Raw genomic sequence first — 27,956 nt, forward strand, 5'->3', positions numbered from 1 at the left:
TATTACTGTAGGGTTCTCAGATTTTACTAACAGATCCCATAATTTTATATTCAAGTACTTTTCGTTCTCGTTCACTACAATATTACTATTAGTGTATAAAATATAACATAACCTTCTCCACTAAGTGATATCAACATTGCTATTGTGATGTATGCTACTTATATCTGTCGACATAAGTAGTATGTAACACTAATCAAAGGGGAAATACTTATCAACAGAAAGTTAAGATGATCAAATCGAAGATAACGGGAACAGGGAATCATTATTATGACAATGAAGGAACAATGAAGTTTAAAACAGTTGATGATGAATTTATAAATGAAGTACTGAACGTATGGTTTTTCATATTTGATGAAAGAACTCTGTAATTTTATAGTAAAATATTATTGATTGTCCCCCACCTATATTTTTTGTTCATTACACTATCACTACAGATGAGGCCTGAATTGAAGTAATCGTAATTAGTATCAGTAGGGGTTTTGTGGATATTATATTAATTTCAATAGTTAAAATCATGAGTCCATGGTGGTCTAGCTTCCATAGACTCATGATCTCAACTAATCATAATTAGTATCAGAAGGGGTTTTGTGGGAATTGTTGTGATTTCAGTAGTTGAATGCCCATTGCTGAGGAGTCCGCAATAAGACGAAACGACCGTTCCGTGCTTCCAGATTTTCTATGATGATCTAGCTTCAATTGACTCATGATCTCAACTATAATTAATATGCTGAATTCATCTATCATTATTATGTTTAATTTTACAGGCGTTTTACAAGGTGATGTAAGTGTTATCCGTAATAAACAATCAATTAGTCGATTATTCTATCATGAAGCTCAACGAGTATTTCATGATCGATTAATTAATCAAGAAGATAAAATGTTTTTCAATCAAATTCTATCAGAAATGGCATTGAAATATTTCGGTGAAGTAAGTCATCTTTGTATGTCTGTCTATTCAGTCTTTACGATTCATTGTTTAATAGATTTTATATTTAAATATGGAATGATAACAGGTTAGACTATAATATGTGGACGAATCAATCAGGTATAAGATAGTAGATCTCGGATTTCGGCGCGAAAGCCTTTCATCCATTTGGCTAAATAAATTTCTGGCATTATAGTTGATGTCAGTTCGTGATGAAAACCCCATATATAATTCCTAACTAAGGCAAATTATGACAATTATTGCGAACTGGATAATAAAAACACCAGTAACATTGGCTGCAACCAGGTACTACAATATATACGGATGTTTGGAGAGCGTACGGACTCCTACATACGCTTGGTTATGTGCATCGTGTCGTTATCTACAAGTAGCATTTTGTGCACTCAACAACCGGAGTGCACACTAACAATATTAAAGTTATGTAGTCGAGGCTGAAAGAGTATTTGAGACTTTATCATTGCTCCAGAGACCGACTATTCTATAGCCATATAGATGATTTCCTCTACTGCATACATTACGATTTTAGAACCTCTGAACCTCTTTTTAACCTTGACAAGTTTTTGAACCACATATAAGACGTGTATCCATTTTATTTCCTTGGTTTTGTATGACATATTTTTACTCTATACTCTCTGTTTGCCGGCTGGCTAATATTTCTCAAGTTCACTTAAGATTCGTTCAACGGTCGTCCATCAATTAGAGTCTCGCTTGATTATATAGTTCCGTTGATCTCTAACATTTAATCATAGTTTTATTATCATTAAACTGGAATGTTTTACATACAACAGTGTATCGCTAATTTATAGTTATCTTAATGTTATTTATTATTTTCTGCTTTCATCTACTTTAATACATATCTTACTTAATATATTATCTTTCTTCATGATGATGGTTACTCTTTGTTTGAGAGATTTGTGAAGGTCGTTGAGTTTCATAGTTTATAACACGAACTGACCCTAAACAGTGGTTGTGAAAACCAGGAAGTACTAGCTAATATGGAACTCCTTGTGAGTTCACATCTACGATATTACCATATATCAACCCCGTGACCATAAGATCTCTCAGGAAATGTATATCATTGAGCCGGTATCCAGTGATTTACACCTCTAAAGGCTATCCAGTGCTTTTTGGCCTTCAACAGTTGTCTGAATATGATCAATTCACGGAATAAGCTATTCATCCCTTATTTTTCAATGTGTAAATGATAAGATATTTTAATTGTCTTCAAGAAATTATTTCAGTGGTTTACATTTTTATTGATTTTATTGTGACTGGTCAACTTTTCCTAATAACATAATTAGTATTGATTGACGACAGTTAATATATTGTAGTTAAGGTGTTTTTGTGGAAATCATCTTTATTATTTTGGGTTAAATTCTTTATAAACTGTTTCTAGTTGGAATGGCATTGAAAACCAAAGCGCACTGGAGAGATGTTTAATCCAAGTACAGTGCTCTTCACTAGTGAGAATCGATTCACTACCACAGTAGTAAATGTACATCAAAAGACGGAATAGCGATTAGGAAGGCAGAAGTCGTTTAATGTAAGAAAATGGGATACTTATGTACGGCCAAATTAATAAAAAATAAGGACTATTGAAGTTCGTTTGAAAGTCAAATGTTTATTGAATTCGAATTTGTAGGTCATCTATGAGCCAATAAATCTGAGGTTTTATAACCAGGATCATTTATTCCTCACCTCTCCAATGACCAATCTCAATTCCATAGTTCTCCAACATTGCCACTTCCACCGGACTTCGATGTGGATTCTTGGTTCACAGTGTGGTGGTGCGACTTAAGAAGGTGCTGCCCCATGGGAAAGAGTAACTGAGCGTTGCCTCGAGACTGAGGACAGTTGACGTTTTTAGATTCTCCTAGTAGAACACCTTTAATCTGCCAGTCTGGATTAAGAGCCCACATTCATCCCTCAATTTTGCTGAAGTACCCTCGCCAAGTAAGGACATTGAATAGGGGTTCCCGGGAAGAGACCACATGAGATAAATTCTAAAGAATTTTGGCTGTTTATGGTTTATTGTGGCATTTGAGACGAACTACTAATGAGTAATATAATACTTTTCAGTGTTTAGTGACAACATATTTCGCTGGTTGTTTACCTATCTGCAATCATCAGTTATACCATTAGTTTGTTTTTTAAATGCCCATTTGTCAACAGTATAGCTTTCAGTTTCATAACAAGAAATTCAGTCGTAAATATCAAAATAATGGCAGAAGAGGTTTTGTGGATATTATATTCAGTCAGTCAGCCAGTTACAACGTAGGACCAGGTACATATATGCATCAGTCCAAGTTGCCATACCTCATTAACACAACAAGAAGAACACGAGATTCATAGGAGTAGTTAATTCAGTGGTAGTAATATATAAAAGAAAGATTGCAATAAGGATATAGTACAGGAAGAAAGAATTAGTTCGTAGAAAGCGATTTTAATCTCGTAGTTTAAGGGAAGACAGAGAGTGTATACACCAACGCCCTTGTGATCAGTTTTGAGCCATGTCACCAAGAGTCTCCAACCATTGGTTACGACAGTCAGTAGTTGAGATCATGAGTCAATTGAAGCTAGACCATCATGGAAAACCTGGAAGCACGGAACGGTCGTTTCGCCAAGTTATCATTATTTCTCAATGCACAGAAATTATTGAATTCCAAGATTGATTTATCAGTCATGTAACTGAATTCAGACCGATTAAAAACTTTTAGCTCAAAATGTTGACATCAAAGTGAATTTAAACTCAATACCTTTTATTCTCTGATTTTCCCTTGTTACTTACTTACCTACTTACGTCTGTTACTCCCAATGGGGCTTAGGCTGCCGATAGGCATTCTCCAATCCACTCTGTCCTGAACCTTTTTTTTCTAGTTCTATCCAGTCGTTGTTAAATCTTCTCATATCTCTCTCCATTTCTCTGTGTGATGTGTTCTTTCGTCTTCCTCTCCCCCTTTGGCCTTGAAGATTTCAAAAGATGAGGTTTTACCTTGTGACGCAGTTGGGTGCTTTCCTCAATGTATGTACTATCAACTTACAGCGATTCTTCTTGATTTCTTACTCCACTCGAATCTGGTTTGCTCTCTCTCTCACACAGTAGGTTGTTACTGATAGTGTCTGGTCAACAGATCCGAAGTATTTTGTGTAGACAATCGTTAATAAACACTTGTATGTTCTGGATGATGGTTTCCGTAGTTGTCCAAGATTCCACCCCATACAAAAGAACTGTGTTGACATTTGTATTGAAAATGCTGATTTTGGTGTTGGTTGAGAGACAATTGTTTTGATTTCCAGATGTTCTTCAATTGTAGATATACTGTTCTTGCTATGCCGATCGGCGCATTCATATCTGCATCAGATTCACTGTTCTCATCAATTGTGCCCTGTACATGATATCATTTCAGAATGATAAAAGAATCAAAATCTGCTTTTTGTTCTAATGTGACTTCTTAGTTAGTAGAATGATAAACTGATTTTTTGAAGCCTAATTTTAAAAAATTAAGCGGCTTTAATTCTCAAGTTAGTTGTCTTGGAAATTTATTTATTGGAATTCTAGTATAAAGCAGTAGTCAGTTGAGCCAAATGTGTTAGTAGTGAAAATGTGAATTACCACGATATTGGTTTAGGGAACACATCAAACGACTGCTATTGATCAGTCTCTTGTTGGCATATATGCATCCTGTGCGGACTGCCTCGATATTGCCCGAAGTCACAAGCTTTATAAGCAAAGATGGATAATGGCTAGCAATGAGATCCAGGACACAGGTCTCGTCCTATTTGGGACTGGTCAGCTGGATGTACCTGTATCTCAGACTTGGGATTCACTCGTGGAGGGTCTCGAACCCAGTACCGTTCGCTCCAAACTCCGTCCCGTTATCCACTTAGCTACTGAATCCTAAAGCATTTAAAGCGAACGGTGTTGGGTTCGAGTCCCAGAATGAACATCAACTCTGGGATGCAGGTACATCCAGCTGACGACTACTAAATAGGACGAAACGCGGGCCCTGGATTCCACTGCTAGCCACTATTCATCTTTGCTTATCCAAAGAGTGTCCGAGTAAATATTAAATTAATTCATTTTTTTCTTAGACTGTAGAAGCAGAAACATTTACAAAGCATCCAATTTTATTTGGTGATTTTCTAAGACCTGGTATTCCACGATCTGAACGATTATATGAAGAAATAAATGATATGGATAAACTGAAATCATTGTTAATGGATGTAAGTATAAAAGATAAGGAAGAAGATTCTCTGTAATGTTTGTTGTTTATTTCAATATTTCTTGTATACATTATTGTTTGGAAAGAACTGTTTCATTAATGTGTTTATGACCTTCTGCTGTCTTAATTGTACGTCTTACATTCTGCAGTCTATGTATAGGAACAACAACAACAATAACATTAAGGGGGCGGATTTGCATGCATATAACATACAATTCTCTTTAAACCTAACACACAACAATAGCACCATACACTGTCCCATCTCCCTTAGCAGATCATGTAACTCGAAAGTCACGTGAACACCGTCAGGGCATACGACAGGCTAGGTACCCTGAGTCTATGTATATTTTTATATATTTTTCAGTAAAACAAGAACAGTAATCTGGTTGAACTAAGATAGTAAGATAAACTAATCGCAATTAAAATTTTAATTTGATGGTCACATTATAGCCAATTGTACTAGACGGCCGGTTCATCCTAGTGTGGGACTCATCGGCAGAGAGAACTCACGATCCCATATGCAAGACTTGAACCCAGGATCTTCGGTCTTGAGCGCAAACGCTTAATATCTAGACCACAAAGCTGTGATCCAACGGTGTTAATATCTAACTTCAACCAATCCACGACCATCTTCCATAGTCTGAGGAAGATACCTGTCTCTACCCGATCGGATTAGACCCACTAGTCACGGCTTCTTACTAGAACTCCGAGAATCATCTCTCGAAGATAATCACTAGTGAGCACATGGTTATTGTTAACATGGGGTTATGGAGATTGTTGAGTTTTTGATTCTCATAGACGGAGATGAAAATTTTTGAAAATTGTATTTCTGAACATTTATTTGTTAACACAACTTATATTACTGACGATTGTCTAAACGTTTAAACGTATACATACAGCTTGACAATTGTCTTTAGGTATCAGTTAAATAGAACAATATTTAGGATAATGAAATGTATATCCTGAAAAGAAAGCCATATCGATAAAACACTACCTGAATACTTAAAAATGAATTTTCTATCTGGATCCATTCATATTATGATCATCATAAAACAAGAAATGGATAAATGAAATCTTTTACTTAATGGCTGAATATACACATGGAAGGGAATTAATGCCGCTATTCATAAAAGAAACATTCAACCACTGTGGTATAACTTATTAAATAATAACGATAAAGATCATAAAACAACCAATAAGATCTCTATTAAGAAAAGTTTGGTACTAGCTAACAGTAGAATTCTACTCGTGACTCGTCAGATGAATGTGGTTTAATCTGTGTTGGTATTCACTCCGAGATTCGAGGACCCAGTGTCTTTCACTTCAAACGCTCAACACATTAACCACTAATCTTCTAGGTCCTAATAGCCATTGGTCTTACTCATCGAATCAATCTACTTAGGATAATATATATCCCAAATAGTTTAAGGGATTGGAGTTCTTAACATCAATAACACATGAAATAATTAATAGTGTTCTGATTGAGTAGATTTTCTTTTGTATTATTTATTAATCTTTTCTCTATAAACATATAAAAACTCTTCTGTAAAGATTTCATTTTAAATGCATCATTTCTTTACAGTACTTGGATGATTACAATATGACAATGTCAAAGGATGTGAAACTTGTCTTCTTTGTCGATGCTATTGAACATGTTTGTCGTATTGCTCGAATAATTAGACAAGATAGAGGAAATGCTTTATTAGTTGGTGTCGGTGGTACTGGTAAACAATCATTAACTAGGTAAAATAAACGTCTTTTTCTTTAGTAGTGAATAATATAGATAACTGTTAGTCAGTAGTATATTATGATAGTAATGTAAACTAATCTGTATGATAGGTACTTCCAGTTACATGAATGACTCATTTAATTTGCTTTTCATTTGATGAATTCTACGTGTCAATTGAGATCAATGCTTGAGGGTAGTGAATGATATTGTTCAGAAAAGACTACAGAAGTTCAAATGCATTCGCTCCTTCTCTCCCTCAAGATCTTGAGGTTCAACAATCTTCCAAATGTACCTTTTTCGTTTTTTATTTTAGAACCACATTGTCAGTGTTCAAACCTTTTCAATATGTTTGCTGCTACAATATTTTGATTCCTTCGTCATCTTTCTTTTCGAAATCATCTTCTCGTGTTCATGGAAAATGGCAACTTGAACCAATACATGTATGTACTAGGCTCAGAGTTAATTATGACTGATTGACCAACTGAATACTGAAGCTTTTTCATGAACTTGAATGATCGTGAGAGTAGGTAGTGAACTTGAATCACTGTCAAGTTAACCATATCAAATCGAGTGTAGTTTTGATGAATGATGACTTGAACTAGTCAGTTATCCATTTATAGACAATATGTGGGTTCAAATTACGATAGCTCACATAAGCACAGTGAAAGGAGATATTAATATAATTAGGATGAAAGGAAGGAAACGATAGCATGCATAACAGTAGAACTGGAGGTTTAATTTCAAAAGTCCTACTTTATTCTAATCGGTCAGTTAATTAGTCAATAGTGAGTCAGAAGACCTTAGATTTAACTAGATTCCATTTTCGTTTCATTTTCTTAATGTTTTGATAAATATGAACTCCGCCTGGAGTCCCTCCGGGGGCTACAGCCGGTCCCGAGCCCGGATAAAGGAGGGGAGTTGGGCATGGGTTTGACGACCCCATCCCGTATAAAACTAACCCGCTAAAAAACGCTAACCAGAAAAAATTATCCAAACCTTGATAAATATGACTATTAACATTTTATTACATTTTGGTCATTTTTCCTTATGGTAATGGAAATCAGATTGAATTAGTTAACTTAGTTGTTATATGATTATCAAACATACTGTTTAGGATCTTTCTAGTAGAGATAGTTTATTCTTCACTGAGTAGGAGGCTATTACAGTTTTCATAGACTACAGGGAAGGGTCTCGTGGACTTCTATATTTACTTAACTTGTAGATAATCATTTCCATTCAGAAGTTCAAACTCTTACCTCATAGTGCTTTGGTAAATGATTTAAAACTGATGATTATATCTCATAGGTCTGAAAATGCTATTATTTACCATCTCATTTCAATGATTCAAACATTTCCGTTAATTACAATATCCAAACATACCAATGAATCGGACAATATATATACATATTCTACTCTAGATTTAATATTATGTAACAGGTTGCTCTTTATTTCAATAAACGATCATTCTAACTCATTAGCCGGTTCTCAGTCGTGAGTCAGAATCGCGTATCGGTGTTTCACGTAAACCCTAATCTAATGGTCTGTTAACTTAATGTTTTATTTAGTATAGTGTTCTAATATACTTAGTCTATTATGTAATACACCACATCTTATCATCTACTATCAAGCCCTTGAATACGGAATATACTGTTTTCAATACCATAACACATAGGCATTATTTTGTCTAAAAAAAACACACAGTATTAAAATAGTCTCTATATTTTGCATTTCTTTTGATAAAGAGTAGTATGGTATCCGTTTACAAACATTTCCTTCTCTAAACAGTCGAAAAAGAACTAAGGGTATGGTAGTATGAATGGAATTTCGACTCATCATTACTAAGACCCAACTCATAAAGTTGTCAGTTTACGTTAATTACCTTAATCCTAAATCTAAATGTAACTTCTGACTCTAAATTCTAATCGTAATCTCTTACATAAATCTATTAATCTCATTTGATCTGAATGAGTAGATGAATTTTTTCTAGGTTACTTCGACATCAATTAAAGGTTGTCTCAAAATTATAGTCTCACTAGTTGAAACTTATCGGCTATGCTCAAATTTCTAAATAAATGAATGGAGAGACTATAATTTATGGGCGAACCAATCAGGTATAAGTTAACAGGTCTCTGATTTCGGCGCGAAATTCACTCATCCATTTGGCTAAATACATTCATGGCATTATAGCTGGTGTCATTTCGTGATGAAAACCTTAAATCTAATCATCAACTGTAAATCGTAATTGTAACTCCCCACACAAGTTTATAACCCTCATTCGATCCTGATTATTAAGTGAACGCTCTCAAGGTCAGTCTGGCATCTCTCAAAGGTCGTCCATAAATTATAGTCTCACCGACAATCCTACTTCAGATCAAACTGAGGATCCTCACGTTTGGTGTTGAGCGCTTAACCTTCGAACTACTGAAGTAGTATTCGATAATTTACACATTTAACTTCAATCAATTCACAATAATAAATTCACTTGTTTGTTTGAATCTTCCCATTGATGTTTGGGACTGTAATTGATCATTCTCTTATTGGTCTATGTGCATCCTGTGCTTATTGCCCCGATATAGCCTTAATTCGCAAGCATTATAAGCAAAAATCGATAATGGCTAACAGTGGATAACGCGATGGCGTTTGAAGTGAACGACACTGAGTTCGAGTCTCAGAGTGAACATCAACTCTGAGATGTAGGTACACCCAGATGACTAGTCCCAAATAAAACGAAACGCGCGTCCTGGATTCCACTTTTAGCCACTATCTATCTTTTCTTAAAATACTTGTGACTTAAGGCTAGTATCGAGACAATCCGCACAGGATGCACATATGCCAACGTGAGACTGATTAATTACAATCTTCAATAACAATGGAAAGGTACAAGTAAAACAACATCATGTAAATTTAAACTTCACCCCATTGCACAAGTAGGTGGCTATCAGGACTCAATAGCTAAGTGGATAACACGATGACATTTGAAGCGAACAGTATTGAGTTCGAGTCCCATAGTAAATATCAACTCTGAGACGTAGTTACATCCAGCTGATGTGTCCTAAATAGAACGAAACTTGCATCAAACTGAATTCCACTTCTAATCACCATCCATTTTTGCTTATCATTCATAATATTGTTCATAATCTAACTTATCAAATTTATTGATTGAGATCATGAACCGGTTGGTGTTAGACTAGCATTAAAAACTTGAAAGCACTGTACGGCCTTTTCGTTCTATTGTACTATACTCCTTAGCAATGTTAATCTACAATCCCACTCGTGGAATTCGAACTCAGAGCCTTCAGTTTTTGCGCGCGAATACTTAACCTATTAGACCATTGAGCTAGCCGGTCGGTATCCAATGATGTTAATATTTAACCTTAACTAATCCACGAAATCGCGCAAACAAATATTCCATTGTACCATGGTAGATACATGTCTCCATCCGACATGATAATGATCAAATGTAATCATCTACATTAGTTGTCTATTTTAATCATTCATTGAATGTTTTTATTCTTTCTTTCTTTTGAATATTTTAGATTAGCAGCACATATCAATGATTATCAATGTTATCAAATTGAATTATGTCGTGGTTATGATTATGTATCCTTTCATGAAGATCTAAAGAAACTTTATCATATAGCTGGTATAGATAATAAACCAACTGTATTCTTAATAACAGATAATCAAATTATTATAGAAGAATTCCTTGAAGATATTAATAATATATTGAATTCCGGTGAAGTATCAAATCTATTCGATAATGATGAATATGAACATATTATTAATGATTGTCGGTTAGCAGCGAAAGAATATGGTATCATTGAAGGGAATCGTAATGGAATTTATGAATTTTTTATTAATCGTATTAAAAATAATTTACATATTGTATTATGTATGTCACCAATTGGTATTAATTTTCGTATAAGATGTAGAATGTTTCCATCATTAATTAATTGTTGTATCATTGATTGGTTTATTGAATGGCCTAAAGAAGCATTATATAATGTTGCTATGTATACATTTTCACAAGAGGATTTTGGTTCAAATGAACTTAAAGTAAGTTATGGATTATTATTATTATGAATATGAATTTAAGTGAGTTATAGTATAGTCAGTTTTAATTATGTGTTATCCTAATCAGTTAGTTTTTCAACAACAACGTAGAACATCGTCAGTATATACGTACATCAGTTCAAGTTGATATACCACATTAGAACAGAAATACAATTTCACTGATTGAAATCATGAGTAAATTGAAGCTAGACCACCACGAAAAACCTAAACGAACTAGACCCCATCTCATAATAACCATCTGCTCACTAGTGATTGACTTCAAAAGATACTCTTGGAGTTCTTGTGAGAAGCCGTTACCAGTGGAGTTCAACCAGGTCTGTTGTGAGATAGGAACTCACTGAAGACAATAGTGTACGGTGGCGTAACTTCGTGGATTGGTTGAAGTTAGACATTAACACTGTTGGATGCAGGCTCAGTGGTCTAGTTGGTTAAGCGCCTGGCGCGAAACCGATAGGTCCTGGGTTCGCATCTCACGGGATGTGGGATCGTGTATGCGCACTGCTGAGGGGTCCCATACTAGGACGAAACGGCCGTCCAGTGCTTCCAGGTTTTCCATGGTGGTCTAGCTTCAATTGACTCATGATTTCAATCTGTGGAATTTCTAAAATCTCCACAAAACCCCCTCTGAAAAATACAGTTGTCAATTCAATTACAATAGTCGTAGAGGTAGTAAAAGTATAAGCAATAATCGGAAACACTAAGTTTTGAAGATGTTATTCAAGGAGTATAATCCAGTGAAATATAATTGGAAAGAGAAAACAAGGGACATGAAGAATTCAGAAGATTAGAATTCGTAGGAACACAGAGTCGATGCACCTGCGCACACCATTACAAACTATTTTGAGCCATGTCATTTAAGGTCTATAATCATCGGTTGCTATCATCTCGCGGATCACAACTAGGTAGTCTACACCTACCAACATGACTCAGTCCACTTGTCAGTGACTTCATGGATTTGTGCCATGTTTCGGTCTGGCCACCCCTAGCTCTCTTACAACTTACTCCTATACCATTGAGCATCGTACGTCGAGGCAGTCGGTGGTTGGGGATACGTAACACGTGTCCCAGCCATCTCAACTGATGAAGTTTCACTACTTCATCAATCGATTTGCCATCCTTACCTAGTACCCGTTTCTTAACAACTGAATTACTTCCTCGATGGTCCCAGGATATACGAGCAATGCTTCGAAGACACATATGATCAAATACTAGTAAACTACAAATATCCTCTACTCTTACCGGCCATGTTTCACTGCCATAAAGTAGGACAGAACGAACTGCTACGCAGTAAACCCGCCCTTTGGTTGGTAGACGGATATCTCGCCTACGCCATAAATGACGCAAGTTGGCAAAAGCCAGTCAAGCTTTCTGTAACCTTAATTGGCTAATCTGAATAATTCAATTATCTCAATGATTGGAATAAATAGTCAATAAAAAAACAGATAACACTCAATAGTTTATTTCAAATATTTGCTGGAATTAATTTAGTTACTCTGCCAGTTTGTTGATGTAGCCATTAGAACAGCATCTAAATTCTTCAAGAAAATGTTAAATAACATTTTCAAGAAATACAGAAGCATTAATCCATGTTCAATTGCTCAAAATCAATTCAGAATTTAACATAATAGTTGAATTCATGAGCCGATTAAAGCTAGACTACCATGGAAAACCTGGAAGCATTGGATGGCTGTTTCTTCTTAGTATGAGTCTCCATGATCCTCCTTACGGGACCCAAAACCAACACTTTCCATCTAGCGCGCAAACGCCTGTGTGGTAGTTACTCACTGAAGACAACAGTGGAAGGTTGAGCGATATTGTGGATTGGTTGAAGTTAGACATTAACACCGTTGAATGCCTGCTCAGTGGTCTAAAGGTTAAACATTTTCACTCGAGACCGAAGGTTTTAACCTCGAGTCTCATATGCAGGATCGTGGATGCGGATTTCTGATTAGTTCCATACAAGTATGAGACTGCCGTCCAATACTTCAAGGTTTTTAATAGTGGTCTAACATTGTTTAGTTGAAATGAGAATTTGAGAATTTCGGTAAGCAAAATAATTCTATTCCATATTATGTTAAAGGAAAATGTTTCTAGAAGCATAGAAAAGTTAGAATTACTGAATAACAATTATATTCTTACTCATTTTGAATATAACATTTAGCTCACTTGAATTCTATGGATTCCATGGAAATCATTAGGCTCTATATACATATACTGTGTATTGGTTACTTTAAGTTTTAATTGCATTCTTCTCGTTTCCCATGTCTAAAAGGCAACCAGCAAATGTGAACGTGCTTACTATGAGATTTGCAAGCTATGTGTTTGATTTCTTACAAGATTCTAGGTGAGCATTTTTCTATAGAGTTCTATACTAGAATAAAATTGTCATCCCTTTATTTTCTCTTTCCAAATTTATTTCACTGAATCAGACTCCTTGAATTACATCTTCAAACACTATTGTTTCCGATTACTGCTCACACTTTTTACTACCTTTACCACAATGGGATTTGAATCGATAATTGTATCTCCGTTCTAATGTGTTATGTCAACTTGAACTGATGTACGTACGTACTTACGAAGTTCTAAATTGTTATTGACTAATTGACTGGTAATTCCAATGGTTAAGATCATGAGTCATTTGAAGCTAGATCACCATGGAAAGCCTGGAAGCACTGGACGGCCGTTTCGTTCTACTGCGGGACTCCTCAGCAGTGCGCATCCACGACCTCGCCCCCTGCGAGATTCGAACCCAGGACCTACTGGTTTCGCGCGCAAGCACTTAACCACTAGACCACTGAGCCAGCATCGAACGATGTTATTGTCTAACTTCAACTAATCCACGAAATTGAGCGATATATTCACCATTGTCTTCAGTGAGTTCCTATCTCACAACAGACCTGGTTGAACTCCATTGGTCACTATTTCTCACTAGAACTCTAGGATATACCTCGTGTTTCTGTCATAATGTCAGTCTATGATGTAAAATACAAACTTTTACAATAGTCATGAGTCTGTAAAGCTAATAGATTTTTACTTATTTCTATTCTTAACAGGAATCTATATCAAAATTATCTACCGATATTCATTTAAGTGTTTCAGAAGCAGCTGTACGTTTTTATAATGAATTAAAACGTCATTATTATACTACACCGACAAGTTATTTAGAATTGCTTGGATTATATATGACAATGTTGAATAAAAAAACAAAGTGAGTTAGTTCATTCTAAATAATAAGTCAAAGATTATTAAAACTTACAATTGATTGATCACTGGGTTAATGATCCATGTCATGTATGTCAAGTCCGTCTTAGTGTAGATCAAATCCTATCTACCAAGTTGTAACTTGGTTCATACAGTTATAATTGTGATTATCATCAAACAATTGTTTATTTCTAAGAAAAGATGGATGATGGCTAGCAATGAGATCCAGGACACGCGTTCTAACCTATTTTGAACTTGTCAGCTGAATGTATCTGTATTGCAGAATTGATGTTCACTACAAGACTCGAAACTAGTATCGTCCACTTCAAATGCTATCATGTATCTCCACTTAGTTACTTAGTCATAATGGCTATTAGCTTGTGCAATCGGGTGATTCGGTGTTTTTCTCACTCCCTAATGCATTTTCTTTCTCTTTTTTTTGTCTAGAGAATTAACTGATGGACGTGATAAATTTCGTAATGGTTTAAATAAAATATTAGAAACTAATGATTTAATTGCTAAAATGGAAACGGAACTAACAGCATTACGTCCAACACTTGAAGCAAAACAACGTGATACAGAAAAATTGATGATAAAATTAAGTGAAGATCAAGAACAGGTAATTTATTATATTCACTATTTGAATAGATAATGATATACAACAATAACTCGTACTTCATTTTAAAACTTGAAACTTATTAATTAAGTGTTGTTGAAGTTAAGCATTAGCACAGTTGGATGCCGGCCGGCTCAGTGCTCTAGTTGGTTAAGCGCCTGTCGCGAGACTGATAGAGCCTGAGTTCGAATCTCGTGGGGGCGGGGTCGTGATTGCGCACTGCTGACGAGTCCTATACTAGGACGAAACGGCCGTCAAGTGCTTCCAGGTTTCCCATGGTGGTTTAGCTTCAATTGACTCATGATTTCAACCAGTAAAATTATCAATTAAGTATAAACATATCATTGTATATGTACTTCCAAAAAATAATATGACTTAATTACCTATTACGTAACCATAGCTACTGGTTTATCTACTCGTGGTTGTCTATTCCATGTACGATCATGGGTATTCTACTCTGTGAACGCTCTAATTAGGATGAAACAATCATTCGGTTTCCTTTAAATTTTCATTGTTTACCATATGATATTAGTTTTTGATGAAGTATACCTTACGAATATTCATAAAATCATCTAGTTATTTTGTGTTGTTTTATTTTTCTTCAATCCTTCATTATCAGGCTGATATTGTTCGTAGTCGAGTTAAAGAAGATGAAATGTTGGCTAAACAAAAAGCAGCTGAAAATCAAATTATAGCTGATGATGCACAACGTGATTTAGATGAAGCAATACCAGCATTGGAAGCAGCTAATAAAGCACTTGATTCATTAGATAAAAATGATATATCTGAAATTCGTGTATTCACTAAACCACCACAATTAGTACAAACTGTTATGGAAGCTGTTTGTATTATGCTTGGACAAAAGTAAGAATATATATGTATATACAGTAACCGCGGCATACTTAACTGACATGATACTTGCTACTGGAATCATGAATTGGATAACTGAAGATTATAGATAAGGATTCAACTGACTTCTAAGATAAATCAAAATGATACATGAATATACCACTATTTAAACATAATTTGTTTACAGTCAGATTTTTGATTGAGATCATGAACGGATTGAAATTAGACCACCATTGAAAACCTAGAAGCATCCAATGGTGTTGATGCTGGCTCTGTGGTTCAGTAGGTTAAGCATACGCGCACGAGACTGAAGGCCCCGGGTTCGAATCCCACGAGCAGGATCGTGGATGCATACTTCAGAAGAGTCCCACAATAAGACGAAACGGCCGTCTAGTGCTTCCAGGTTTTCAGTGGTGGTCTAACATCAATCGGTTGACGATCTCAATCAAAAACTTAATAATCTCAACAACCTTTATACTGATACAGTCAGACTTATTTATACTAAACTGAGCGGTATTTAACTCCGAGTATTTAATAACTTTCCATGTTAATACATTTACAATATAATACAATTAAACATACAAAACTAAAAGATGCAACTAAATGACCAGGTTATACAATCACTCCTTCTTAAGATTTGATTACATGGTAATAACGATTGGAAAACAACTTTATATGTCGTTGACACTGTAATACATTAGATAATTCTTTACCATATCAATGCACTTTGTCGGTTTTACTTGGAGAACAACAGTCAACAAGTAGCACGCTATTTATTTCTCCTGCTTGAACAGTTGGATTTTGATTTGTCATTCAGTCACCGATCTAAGTGATCAGAAGTTATCCGGGCTTACGACCGGCAGTAGCCCCAGAGGGGCTCGAGACGCATCACACTTGACAGAGATTTGGAGGATCTAAAGATTTTTACAGATCTGGGCAGCATCAATGATGAGCATGCTGGATCTGATGCAGATGTGAATGCGCCGATCGGCAAAGCAAGAACAGTATATATACAATTGAAGAACATCTGGAAATCAAAACAATTGTCTCTCAACCAACACCAAAATCAGCATTTTCAATACAAATGTCAACACAGTTCTTTTGTATGGGGTGGAATCTTGGACAACTACGGAAACCATCATCCAGAACAGACAAGTGTTTATTAACGATTGTCTACACAAATACTTCGGATCCGTGGGCCAGACACCGTCAGCAACAACTTACTGTGTGGGAGAACAAACCAGAATCCGGCAGAGGAAGAAATCAGGAAGAATCGCTGTAAGTGGATAGGATACACATTGAGGAAAGCACCCAACTGCGTGCGTCACAAGGCAAACCCTCATCACTTTAAATCCTCAAGACCAAAGAAGGAGAGGATGATCAAAGAACACATTACACCGAGAAAAAGGGGACAGATATGAGAAAAATGAATAACAATTGGATAGAACTAGTAAGGAAGGTCCAGAACAGAGTGCGTTGTAGAATGCTGGTTGGCAGCCTATGCTCCATTGGGAGTAGCAGTAATTAAATAATAGTAATTTGATAGTTGAGCTCATGAGTCAATTGAAGCTATACCTACTTGAAAAACTTGGAAGCACTGGACAACCGTTTCGTCCTAGTGTGAAACTCCTCAACAGTACACACTCATCTAACCAAATAATTTGTTATATTTCACCTAATCATTTACCATTATTATTATTATTTCCATTTAGAGGTGATTGGGCAACAGCTAAAATTGTATTGAATGATTCGAATTTTTTAAGAAAATTAGTTGAATATCCAAAAGATGATATAACTGATGGACAATTGAAAAAATTAAAAAAATTTATTGATAATCCTGAATTTATACCAGAAATTGTTGAAAAAACAAGTAAAGCTTGTAAATCAATGTGTATGTGGGTTAGAGCATTGAATTTATACGCGCATATATTTCGTACTGTGGAACCAAAAAGGAAACGGTATGATAACATTCTTAGATTTTTTGTTTTAATATATATATATATATATATATATATATCTTTAGACTGTTTTGTTGGTTGATCGATTGATTGGTTGATTGATTGGTAAATTGGTTGATTGATTGATTAGTTGATTTACTGATTGGTTGATTGATTTATTGATTGGATGATTGATTGGTTAGTTGATTGATTTATTGATTGATTGGTCGATTGATTGGTTGATTGATTGAATAAATCATTGATTTTGTTGTATTAGGTTACTTTCCTTTTCCTTCTTTGAAATATTTCCAAAAGTTAAATATTACAATTTAATACCAACTATCTTGCTATTCTTCTTGGAATAGCATTAGATAAGTGATGTGTGTGCGAGAATAGTAATGATTGGGTGTTCGCTTCGTCAGACATGTAGATAGTCGAACCGGTGTCAGATGAGTTATATATTCCCCTATCTTTATTATTATAGCTGACTCATTATTGATTGTTCATTGTTGTTAGATTGTGTCGGGTTTTTCGGTGTGGAAATATATTTACGTTGTGGTCAAGCTAATCACGTGTTCTTGATCTGAGTTGTGTTGAAGTCCTGTAGAATAGACACCGGGAGGGAATCTTGTGTAGATATTCGTTTAAAGTTAATTAACGTCCCATACGTATAAACGTGGAAAACCAACCGCTATAACAATAAGATATGGACTGAAGGTAGTAAAATCAAGCCTTGGGTTTATTCAATAATATTTATAAAAGTACTGACTTGAAATAGTGAAGTACTGAAAATTATCTATGGTAGAGTCTAATAAAATGAAAAGTTCTTGATTACTAGTATGCTAGCCTAAAAATTCATACAACTACAAATTGAAATGATGAAGGTTTATAACTTAGGTGAATCTCTTTAGTAGGATTGGGTTTGTTTGAGCTAAATGATTTAATTATGAAGCTTTAATTATCATCCTTATCCAATGTAGAAATGAGCTTTTTGATTACTCCATAGGCATTGAGTATTCTTGTATTCCCGTCCAATATTTCGTTAGGTCAACTCTTCCAATTTGCAATTGATTGATCTTCTCGACATAAATTGTTAAATTGAATGTACATTTATGAGTGTGCTGATTACAGATTGACATGAACCTCGTGCTTTAAGAGATTTTCGTTTATTCTTGGGATTTTCCCAACCTATTGATTACACATCCATGTAGTGTCTTAAACTGTCTAATATACTCTAGTATCCTATTTAAAACTACCTCATTCTCTTACTTCCAGACTGTAATCAGTTAATGTTTGTGTTGATGACGTCGTTCAGAAGAACGATGATAGATCCACGACCAAACCATCCAGCTCAGAGAATGAAACTCCATGAAAAACAGAAATATAACATTTGTTGATCCACGGCATAGTTGATTTAACTCATAATAATCAGTTATGTATATCTGTAACAAATAGATAATGTATGCATCATTTTTTCAAATTGTTGTAATGGGCATGGTCTGAAACTGATACTGATATATAGTGTGCTACGCGATAACCCTCCCTCTACAAATAATTATTTGAGCAAGAACGTAACAGTGAGCGAGAAAGTATCATTGTCTACCGAATAAAATGCACAAAAACTCTCTTGCTCGCTCTATATATATATCACTCTAATCCTTATAAAATCGATCCATTGCTTATTCAATGAAATGAACTTGTCCTTTAGGTCACATTTGATTACCATCAGTGGTCCTTCTCATTAGGCTACATTTGTATTATTTACAAAAGACATACATATGTATATCTAGTCTTTAACTAAGGAAGTCAAGTGAAGTAGCCCTAAAGGAATCATAGCAATAGAACTGTATTCACTCGTAACCTCTTTATTAATTTTTATTCTTTCATCTGATCCTTGATGTTTAATTTTACATTGCATTCTGTACTATTTCTCTTTATCTTATTACTACTATGCTTCGGTTGTACTGTTTAATGTAGTTTCTGCTGCATTATTTGTCCAAAAAAAAACACAAAAATAGGGACAGCCAGACGTATTTAGATGAAAAATTACAGAGTTATTTAATAAAATATGAATACCATACGTTCACTAATTGATTTATAAAATGTCCATTAATTTTTCCCACAATTTATTGTTTTTTCATTCGCATACCAATTACTTTCCCCGACCGTTGTTGCTAGCTTGACGTGGTAGTCAAGCTTGCTTATCGTGATGAACCAATAGAGCTATATTGGCTACAATAATCGTTCCTCAAGGTCCTACCATGCAAGACAGATCGGTTGAAGAGCGCTAACACTAAAAGCAGTAAACCCAAGGTCCGAGAGCGAAGTCGTACTGCTGATTGTACAGAGGTGTGACGGTAGTAATGTGTTTCCTTCAGATGACCAGCATAACAGCGATCCTACCTTCCCACAAGGAGGGGTGGGGTTAGAAAAGGTTGACCCTAAAAATGAACACCCCACCTTATCCCACGGATATCTGTTACCAGTGGTAAGGTTTCAACAATTACGGAGCTAACATGAAAACCACTCACAGAAAGTACGTGTGTGACCGACCTCAAGCAGTTGTCCCTTGGACACTGCGGTCGCGCTCTCAGGTCACTAAGGCCACCTCTAATCCAATTTTCTTCCCAGGTACCTTCGGAAGAACCCTTCCACGGTGTTGGTAACTGGGAAGTGATAACCACCTTCATACCTCTAACGGCACTGAAGACCACTGCATTCATAATCAACCTCCCTCTTGTCCAATTACTTTCTGTTCCTATTCTTTTTTATTTGATCTCAACCATCTACTACCAGGCATTCTATTTCTCACTAACATTTATACTACTTATTTTTACATAAGCAGCGCAGACATACCAATTACTCTCTTTCCCTGTTCAATTTTCTTTGATTGTCTCAACCTTCTCTTACCATGTGTTCCAATTTCAAGTGGTGTTACATACTACTTATATTTGTCGACACTAGTAGCATACACCACAATACCATCTAGTCTATAAATAACTGATTGTTTGTATTTGTTATTTTTTGTGGAAAAAACAGACTACAGTAAAACAAAAACAAGGATACTAATGTCTAACCTCAACCAATCCACGAAGTTGCGCGACCATCTTCTATTGTACTGAGGTAGACACCTGTTTTTACCCGACACGGATTAGTTGCACTGGTCACGGCTTCTCACCAGAACTCTGAGAATTTTCTCACGAAGCTAATCACTAGTGAGCACATGGTAATTATCAGTTTAGATGGGATGTGGAGATTGTCAAGTTTTTCTTTTGGATTGAGATCATCAACCGATTGATGATATTAGACCACCATTCAAAACCTGGAAGCACTGAACAGCCGTTTCGTCCTATTGTGGGACTCTTCAACAGTGCGCATCTATGTTGGGTAGAAGACACAGGTATCTACTTCAGTACAATGGAAGATGGTCGCGCAACTTCATGGATTGGTTAAGGTTAGACATTCACATCATCCATCCAGTAGGTTAAGCGTTTCCACGTGAGACTAAAGGCTGTGGATTCGAATCCTGTGAGCAGGATCATGGATGCGCACTGCATCACCAATCGGTTGATGATCTCAATCAAAAATTTAACAATCTCCACACCCTATCTAAACTAATAACAACAATGATAGTTTGTCGTTCATATTTACAATTCTCTTCTATTTCTTTCTATATTTTAGTTTAGAAGAAGCGAATGCAGATTTAGATATTGTCATGCGTAAACTTCAACAAAAACAATTAGAATTATTCAATGTAGAACAAAAAATTACATTATTACAACAAGAATATCATCAATCCATAAATGAAAAAAAGAAACTAGAACAATATTTAACATTAATATCAACTAGATTAAAACGTGCTAATAAATTAACCACTGGTTTAATGGATGAACAAGAACGTTGGAAATTATCTATAGAACAATATAATATACAATTAAATCATATTATAGGTGATGTATTTATAGCATCCGCTTGTATAGCTTATTATGGTGCATTTACAATTAATTATCGTTATGATTTAATGCAACAATGGATTCATCGTTGTCATGAATTAAATATATGTGTTAGTGAAGAATTGACTTTATTTCATATTCTTGGTAATTTATATGAAATAAGACAATGGACAATACAAGGTTTACCAAAAGATTCATTTAGTATAGATAATGCTATTTTAGTTACACATTCAAGACGTTGGCCATTATTTATTGATCCACAAGAACAAGCTAATCGTTGGATACGTACAATGGAATTACAAAATCAATTAAAAATTATTAAATTAACCGATTCAAATTTATTAAGAATCTTAGAAAATTGTATACGTCTTGGTTTACCATTATTAATTGAAGATATTGCTGAAACATTAGATCCTTCATTAGAATCCATTTTATTAAAACAAACTTTTATGTCTGGTGGTCGTTTATTAATACGACTTGGTGATAATGATATAGAATATAATCAAAATTTTCGTTTATATATAACAACTAAATTATCTAATCCACATTATTTACCTGATATATCAATTAAAGTAACAATTATTAATTTTACTGTTACATTAAATGGTTTAGAAGATCAATTATTAAATGATGTTACTAGTATTGAAAGACCAGAATTAGAAGAACAACGTAATCAATTAATTGTTAAAATTAATACAGATAGAAATCAATTAAAAGTAAGTGAAATATTTAAGGTTTTTTTTGTGTTTGTGTGTGTGTGTGTGTATGTATGTATGATACCTATCAGTGGCCCCCAAATGACTTGATATGGCTGCGAGTGGGGAAAGTCAGTTCTTTCTCTCTCGCTCTCTGTTATAAACTTGGATCGCTTTTACCCCGTCGATACTTTGTTATGACTTGACCTTGATCTGTCTAGTCGAGATTATGACTTTGGCGCAATAGGCTGAGCGGTATAACCTTGAGTCTAGTACGCGTGAGTTCAAGATGGGGTAGAGAGAGAACTATTCTAGAACCTGATTGGCCGGCAAGCACGCAAGTGAGAGAAGACGAAACAGTTGAAACACTCTGAATTCTGAATTCGGATTAGTGCAAAAACGTACATGAATAAATAAGTGAATATCCTGACCACAACATACGATAATTTGGGAAAATACAATTATGTCCAAAACTGGGAATTAGAGTAGAAAATAAGGTGCAAAATATTATGTTTAACTTACAATAGTTTCGGAACAAAAAAGAGTATGACAATGAATCATACATCGAACGAAAGCTCATGTTCTGTAGAATAAAATAGGGACAAAAATAGATATAAGTGTTTTACAAGGTTTGAATAAAATGAAATAGCTTTCGTACTTTGTCTGGGCTTCTTCTTTCCCTGTTCACAACACACTCTCTCCTAATGCTATCACATGACCATATGCATCCTACTCACTGAATTCTAGCGGCATTACTGTTGTTTAAAAAATTGAAAGGATAAAAAGTGAATGTCCGGCGATTTCACCCGATTGGTGGATACGGAGGATTCACCTAGGGAAGTTGGAAAACCCTCATTACAAACCATTGGTGTCTATGTGCTCCAGGATCCTAAGGAAACAAATGGAGTATGAACCAATTATTGGTCACTGGTTACCATAAGACTGCATCTCCTGACGTTGTCCCACTGCAATGCGGCTCAGGGTGCAGCCCCCTGAAAAAGTCACCTGCTTTAGTTTAGGTACCCGGACAGTAACCTAGCCGTCACAGAAATTGAATGATTTATGTGGCATATATCTATTTGGTGCTTTCTTGTACCAATCTTTATGTGTTTAAATAAATAAATAAATATAAAACCCATCAGTAAGTTTTGTTTGATTATTTACACTTGTAGGAAGCAATTTCCTACAGGTGTAACTCTAAACTATTCACTAGACTGTCAAGCACAGAGTCTTGGTTTAGTCAGAACAAGTAAGCTATTTGGCTTGATAAAACTACTTTATCTGTTACTAAAATATAAATGAACATCGTTAGTGTACAAAACAAAAGTACAGTCTATGAACACAGGGAAAAACGGAGACAAATAACTTACCGAACAGTAGCTAGAGTGTAGGAAAAATGAGTCAACAAGGCAAATATTGTTTTACAATGAACATCAAACTGTGATTGGTTAATAAAGAGATACAATCGTACAAGGTCAAAGAAAGTTAATGTGGTGGTGGGCGTTTCACTTTGTCATTGGTGAGTTCGTTTATCGATCACACTATGATTCAAATAAGTATATTATGGGACTATTCAAGAGTTTATTAACTTAAAGTGAAACTAAATAAAATCTATATATATATATGGATTTAATAATTTCCAATAATCAATATTTATCAATGTGATTATCGATAAAACTATTTTGTTGATTTTGAGTAATTTTGAGAAAAAACGATCAGTTGTACGCCTTAGAAATATTGCTCACATCTGCTGGGATCACCGGGTAAGTAATAGTGAGGTTAGACATCAGGGTATTAGGGAATGATGGTAAATCAGTTGATGAGCTAGTGAATCTTCATTGACTGAGATGGTTGGGCCACTTGTTACGTATGCCTGAACACCGTTTACCACAACACTCAATGTTGACTAGTGTTGGAGGCAGCTGGAAGAAAGTTAGGGGTGGTCAAACCAAAACGTGGCATCAGTGTTTGAAGTCACTAACTTCTAGTCTTAGCCATGTTGATAGATGCAGACTACTTGGTCGGGTTCCACCGTGACTATCGTAACCAATGATTGGAGACTCTTAGTGAAATTGCTCAGAATCGACCACAATGGCCTAGGTGTATACACTCCCTATCGCCATGTGGTTTTGATTTTACTTTAATTTAATACAAGTGTTCAATCCATGTATGCATCTCTTCAAACTTCAAAGGATTGTTAGCTACAATATTATACATCTTGTTCAATAGGTATTAGTTGTTATTAGAATTCGAAAGTTTACGGTATTCGTTTCCTTGCATTACTTTTATTCGTTTATTTAAACACATAAACATTGGTTCAAGGAGGCCCAAATAAACATGCGTCACATAAATCTAATGATTTATGTGAAGGCTGGAATACTATCCGGGTGCCCAAACCGAAGCGGGTGATTTTCCTAGTGGGCTACACCTTGAGCCTTTGACCTAAAGGTCTAATCCACAAGGCAGTGGAGCAACGTCAGGAGATGCAGTCTCATATTAACCGGTGACCAATAATTGGTTCATACGCCATTTGTTTCCTTAGGATCCTGGAGCCCATATATACCAATGGTTTGGAATGAGGGTTTTCCATCTCCTTAGGTGAATCCTCCGTATCCACCAATAGAAAGTATTACTTATAGTTAGTCCAGTACTTACTTACTTCAGATGTAATTTGTTTATATAAATTCTTTTTTAAGATAAAATGTGAATTTTTTTCAGAAAAAGACTAAGCAGACCATTCATATCATCTATCGCTTTAAGTTTTGTAGACGGTTTATTGTTTGTAATGAGGTTTGTATTCACCTACTTTTTTCGGTAATCAAGACTAAACCTAATCAGTTTTTATTGCCTTACAGATGCTTCATTTTTACCTGTGTTCTACCAGTTCGACTGTAAGAATTAGCAATAACACCAAAAATGAATGTTTCCTATCAATTGGATATTCGTCAGTTGAATTAGTCTGCAATAAACTATTATTGTTGTCTAGTTAAATCAAGAGTAAAACTGTTATTGATTGATGCATTGAGATGATTTCCATTTTATATTAATTAAACATGAACTTTAAAATTGTAAATTATTGAATTCGGATCCAGTGATTGGAAAGTAGGATATCAATATTCAGAATTCGATTCAAATTAAATGCTACTATGAAATGTCATACTAATCGAAAAATGACATCCATTGTTCTTTGAATTTCAATGATCATCAGTTCATTAAATCCAGAAATCCATTTTCAGATTTCCATAAGCAGATAGATAGATAGATATCCTCAACGAAGAACATTGGTCAAAGCTGGTTAGCGTTTTTTTTTAGCGAGTTAGTTTTCTATGGGATGGGGTCGCTAACCTTATGTCCAACCTTCCTCCTTTATCCGGGCTTGGGACCGGCAGTAGTCCCAGAGGGGTACCAGACGGTGTTGATCAAAGATAGCTGTTGTGATATTCAGAAAAATATTCCAAAAATTATCTTGTTAAGTCTAATGCTATCCTTAAACGTGAAATGGTGTCATTTTCCTATTGGTCAATATTCACGGTAGTCCTAATTGTATAAATATGCATTTGTCTGTAAAGTATTATTCTTATTCTTATTCTCATTCTTCTGACCTCATAAACAATTTTCACCTACGGTTCATGTTCTGATATATTGGAGATTGAGGAACAGTATTGGGATCGTACTGGGATATCTAAAGTTGGTCAGTCGGCCCCCGAATGCCCTGGTACGACCGAGAGTGGAAAGAGTCCGCCCTCCCTCTCCAAATGCTTTCACATGGCCACGAGTATATAGCCTCTGTCAGGGAAGTCTTACTCACTGACTTCTCTCACCAGGAGTGTTGTTTACGAAAATGAGAGGACGAAAAGCGAATGTCCGGCGCTCTAACCGGATTCCAAACCAATGGTGCACATGGGTTCCAGTATCCTGAAGGAACAAATGGTGTATGAACTAGTCGTTGGTCACCGGCTACCATGGGACTGCATCTCCTTACGATGCTCCACTGCCTTGTGGATCAGACCTTCAGGTCAAAGGCTCCGGATGTGGCCCCCGGACAGTATCACAGCCCTAACACATATCGAATGAGATTTGTGTGGTACATATGTATTTGGTGCCTCCTTGTACCAATATCTATGTGTTAAATTAATAATAATAGTTTCAAATTATCTCGGTTTTGTTTAAAATATCAATCATCCTTTGACTAACATTCAATGTTTCCACTTATATCAATATATTTTAGGAAACAGAAAATAGAATATTGAAATTATTATTTGAATCTGAAGGTAATATATTAGATAATGAAGATTTAATTAATACATTAAATGAATCTAAAATAAAATCAAGTGAAATCACAAAACGTTTAACTGAAGCAACATTAACAGAACAAAAAATTACAATAGCACGTTCAAAATATTTACCAATTGCTACACGTGGTTCTGTTATGTATTTTGTAATAACATCTATGGCTGAAATTGATCCAATGTATCAATTTTCATTGAAATATTTCAAAAATGTAAGTGAATTGTTATGTAATTACTTTGCGTGATTTATAATGATATTGTTTATCACAATTGATTGATCATTTGGTGGTGACCAACTTCATGTGTGTCAAGTCCTTCTTAGTGCAGATCGAATGCTATCGACCAAGTTGTAATGTGGTCCCTAGTCTAGGTGACTCAACATTTAGTGAACTATGTTGAGACAAGATGATGGTTGGAGGTAGCCAATAGGAAACCCTGGACATAGGTTTCGTGTTACTTGGCACTCGTCAGTAAGGTGTACTTGTATTCTTGAGGGAACTGGTGCTCCTCGTGACTGACCTTTTGTAGGACTGAGATGTATTCACGATTGATTGGTCACTGAGTGATGATCAATGTCATGTGTGTCAAGTCCTTCTAAGTGCAGATCAAATGCTATCGACCAAGTTGTAATGTGGTCACTAGTCTAGGTGACTCAACATTGAATGAACTATGTTGAGGTAAGATGGTGACAAAGGGTCGAATCCGTCGGAGAGCACCAGTTCCCTCAAGATTACAGGTACATCTTGCCGAAGAGTGCCAAATAGCACGAAACCCGGGTCCAGGGTTTCCTGTCGACTAGTGCCCGCAGTGTCGAGTCACCTAGACTAGTGGCTACATTGCAACATGGTCGATAGCATTCGATCTGCACTAAGAAGGAATTGACACACAGGACATTGATCACCACTCAGTGATTAATCAATTGTGAAGTGAAAGTTCTCAATGTACTCAAACGATTCTTTTAAAATCGTTTCAAGAAGTACGTCTGAACAGGGTTCAAAAGGAATTCTTAATAAAAAATAATATTACTATAAATAATCCTATCATGCAAATTAAAATAGCACTCATCAACAAGATGTACCAAATAGCACGAAGTTCGGGTCCAAAGTTTCCTGTTGATTACCTTCAACCACCATCTTATCTAGGTATTACTTATCAGTAATATGAGATTGTAAACATTGAGTAGAGATATAGATTCAAACTTTGCAGGGATTATCAGTTCTTTTAAGATTATGGATATACTTTGACAATGAGTATTGAAGTGTATGAAAGTGAAATCAAGAAGAATTTTCTGTCAGCTGTATACAACCATCTTACACTGATGGAACGAAGTGCACTGGAATAATAAATCTCATGATGCAATCGAATCTGTCATAGAGTAACAAGAACGTCTTTGTCTTTTGAGAAATATGATAGGAAAACATGCTTCGTTTTTAGTCGTAATAAA

At 35.4% G+C, this 27,956-nt stretch overlaps 2 protein-coding genes across 2 annotated transcripts in view; both read left to right on the plus strand.

The window, feature by feature from the left end:
* The window catches only part of DNAH6_1 (Dynein heavy chain 6, axonemal), a gene marked incomplete at both ends in the record, with an annotated part of 89,659 nt that extends 82,743 nt beyond the window's left edge, over nucleotides 1–6,916 (plus strand). Inside the window, 3 exons of the mRNA XM_051218640.1 lie at nucleotides 765–928; nucleotides 5,039–5,170; nucleotides 6,752–6,916. Of these exons, the coding sequence (XP_051070176.1) occupies nucleotides 765–928; nucleotides 5,039–5,170; nucleotides 6,752–6,916 (461 nt within the window). The remainder of the gene's footprint in view (nucleotides 1–764; nucleotides 929–5,038; nucleotides 5,171–6,751) is intronic.
* A 3,483-nt stretch (nucleotides 6,917–10,399) lies between these two features.
* The window catches only part of DNAH6_2 (Dynein heavy chain 6, axonemal), a gene marked incomplete at both ends in the record, with an annotated part of 45,747 nt that continues 28,190 nt past the window's right edge, over nucleotides 10,400–27,956 (plus strand). Inside the window, 7 exons of the mRNA XM_051218641.1 lie at nucleotides 10,400–10,954; nucleotides 14,026–14,180; nucleotides 14,621–14,792; nucleotides 15,409–15,653; nucleotides 17,351–17,596; nucleotides 21,257–22,244; nucleotides 26,452–26,724. Of these exons, the coding sequence (XP_051070177.1) occupies nucleotides 10,400–10,954; nucleotides 14,026–14,180; nucleotides 14,621–14,792; nucleotides 15,409–15,653; nucleotides 17,351–17,596; nucleotides 21,257–22,244; nucleotides 26,452–26,724 (2,634 nt within the window). The remainder of the gene's footprint in view (nucleotides 10,955–14,025; nucleotides 14,181–14,620; nucleotides 14,793–15,408; nucleotides 15,654–17,350; nucleotides 17,597–21,256; nucleotides 22,245–26,451; nucleotides 26,725–27,956) is intronic.

Source organism: Schistosoma haematobium, chromosome ZW (genome assembly GCF_000699445.3).
Source record: "Schistosoma haematobium chromosome ZW, whole genome shotgun sequence".
NCBI lineage: Eukaryota > Metazoa > Platyhelminthes > Trematoda > Strigeidida > Schistosomatidae > Schistosoma > Schistosoma haematobium.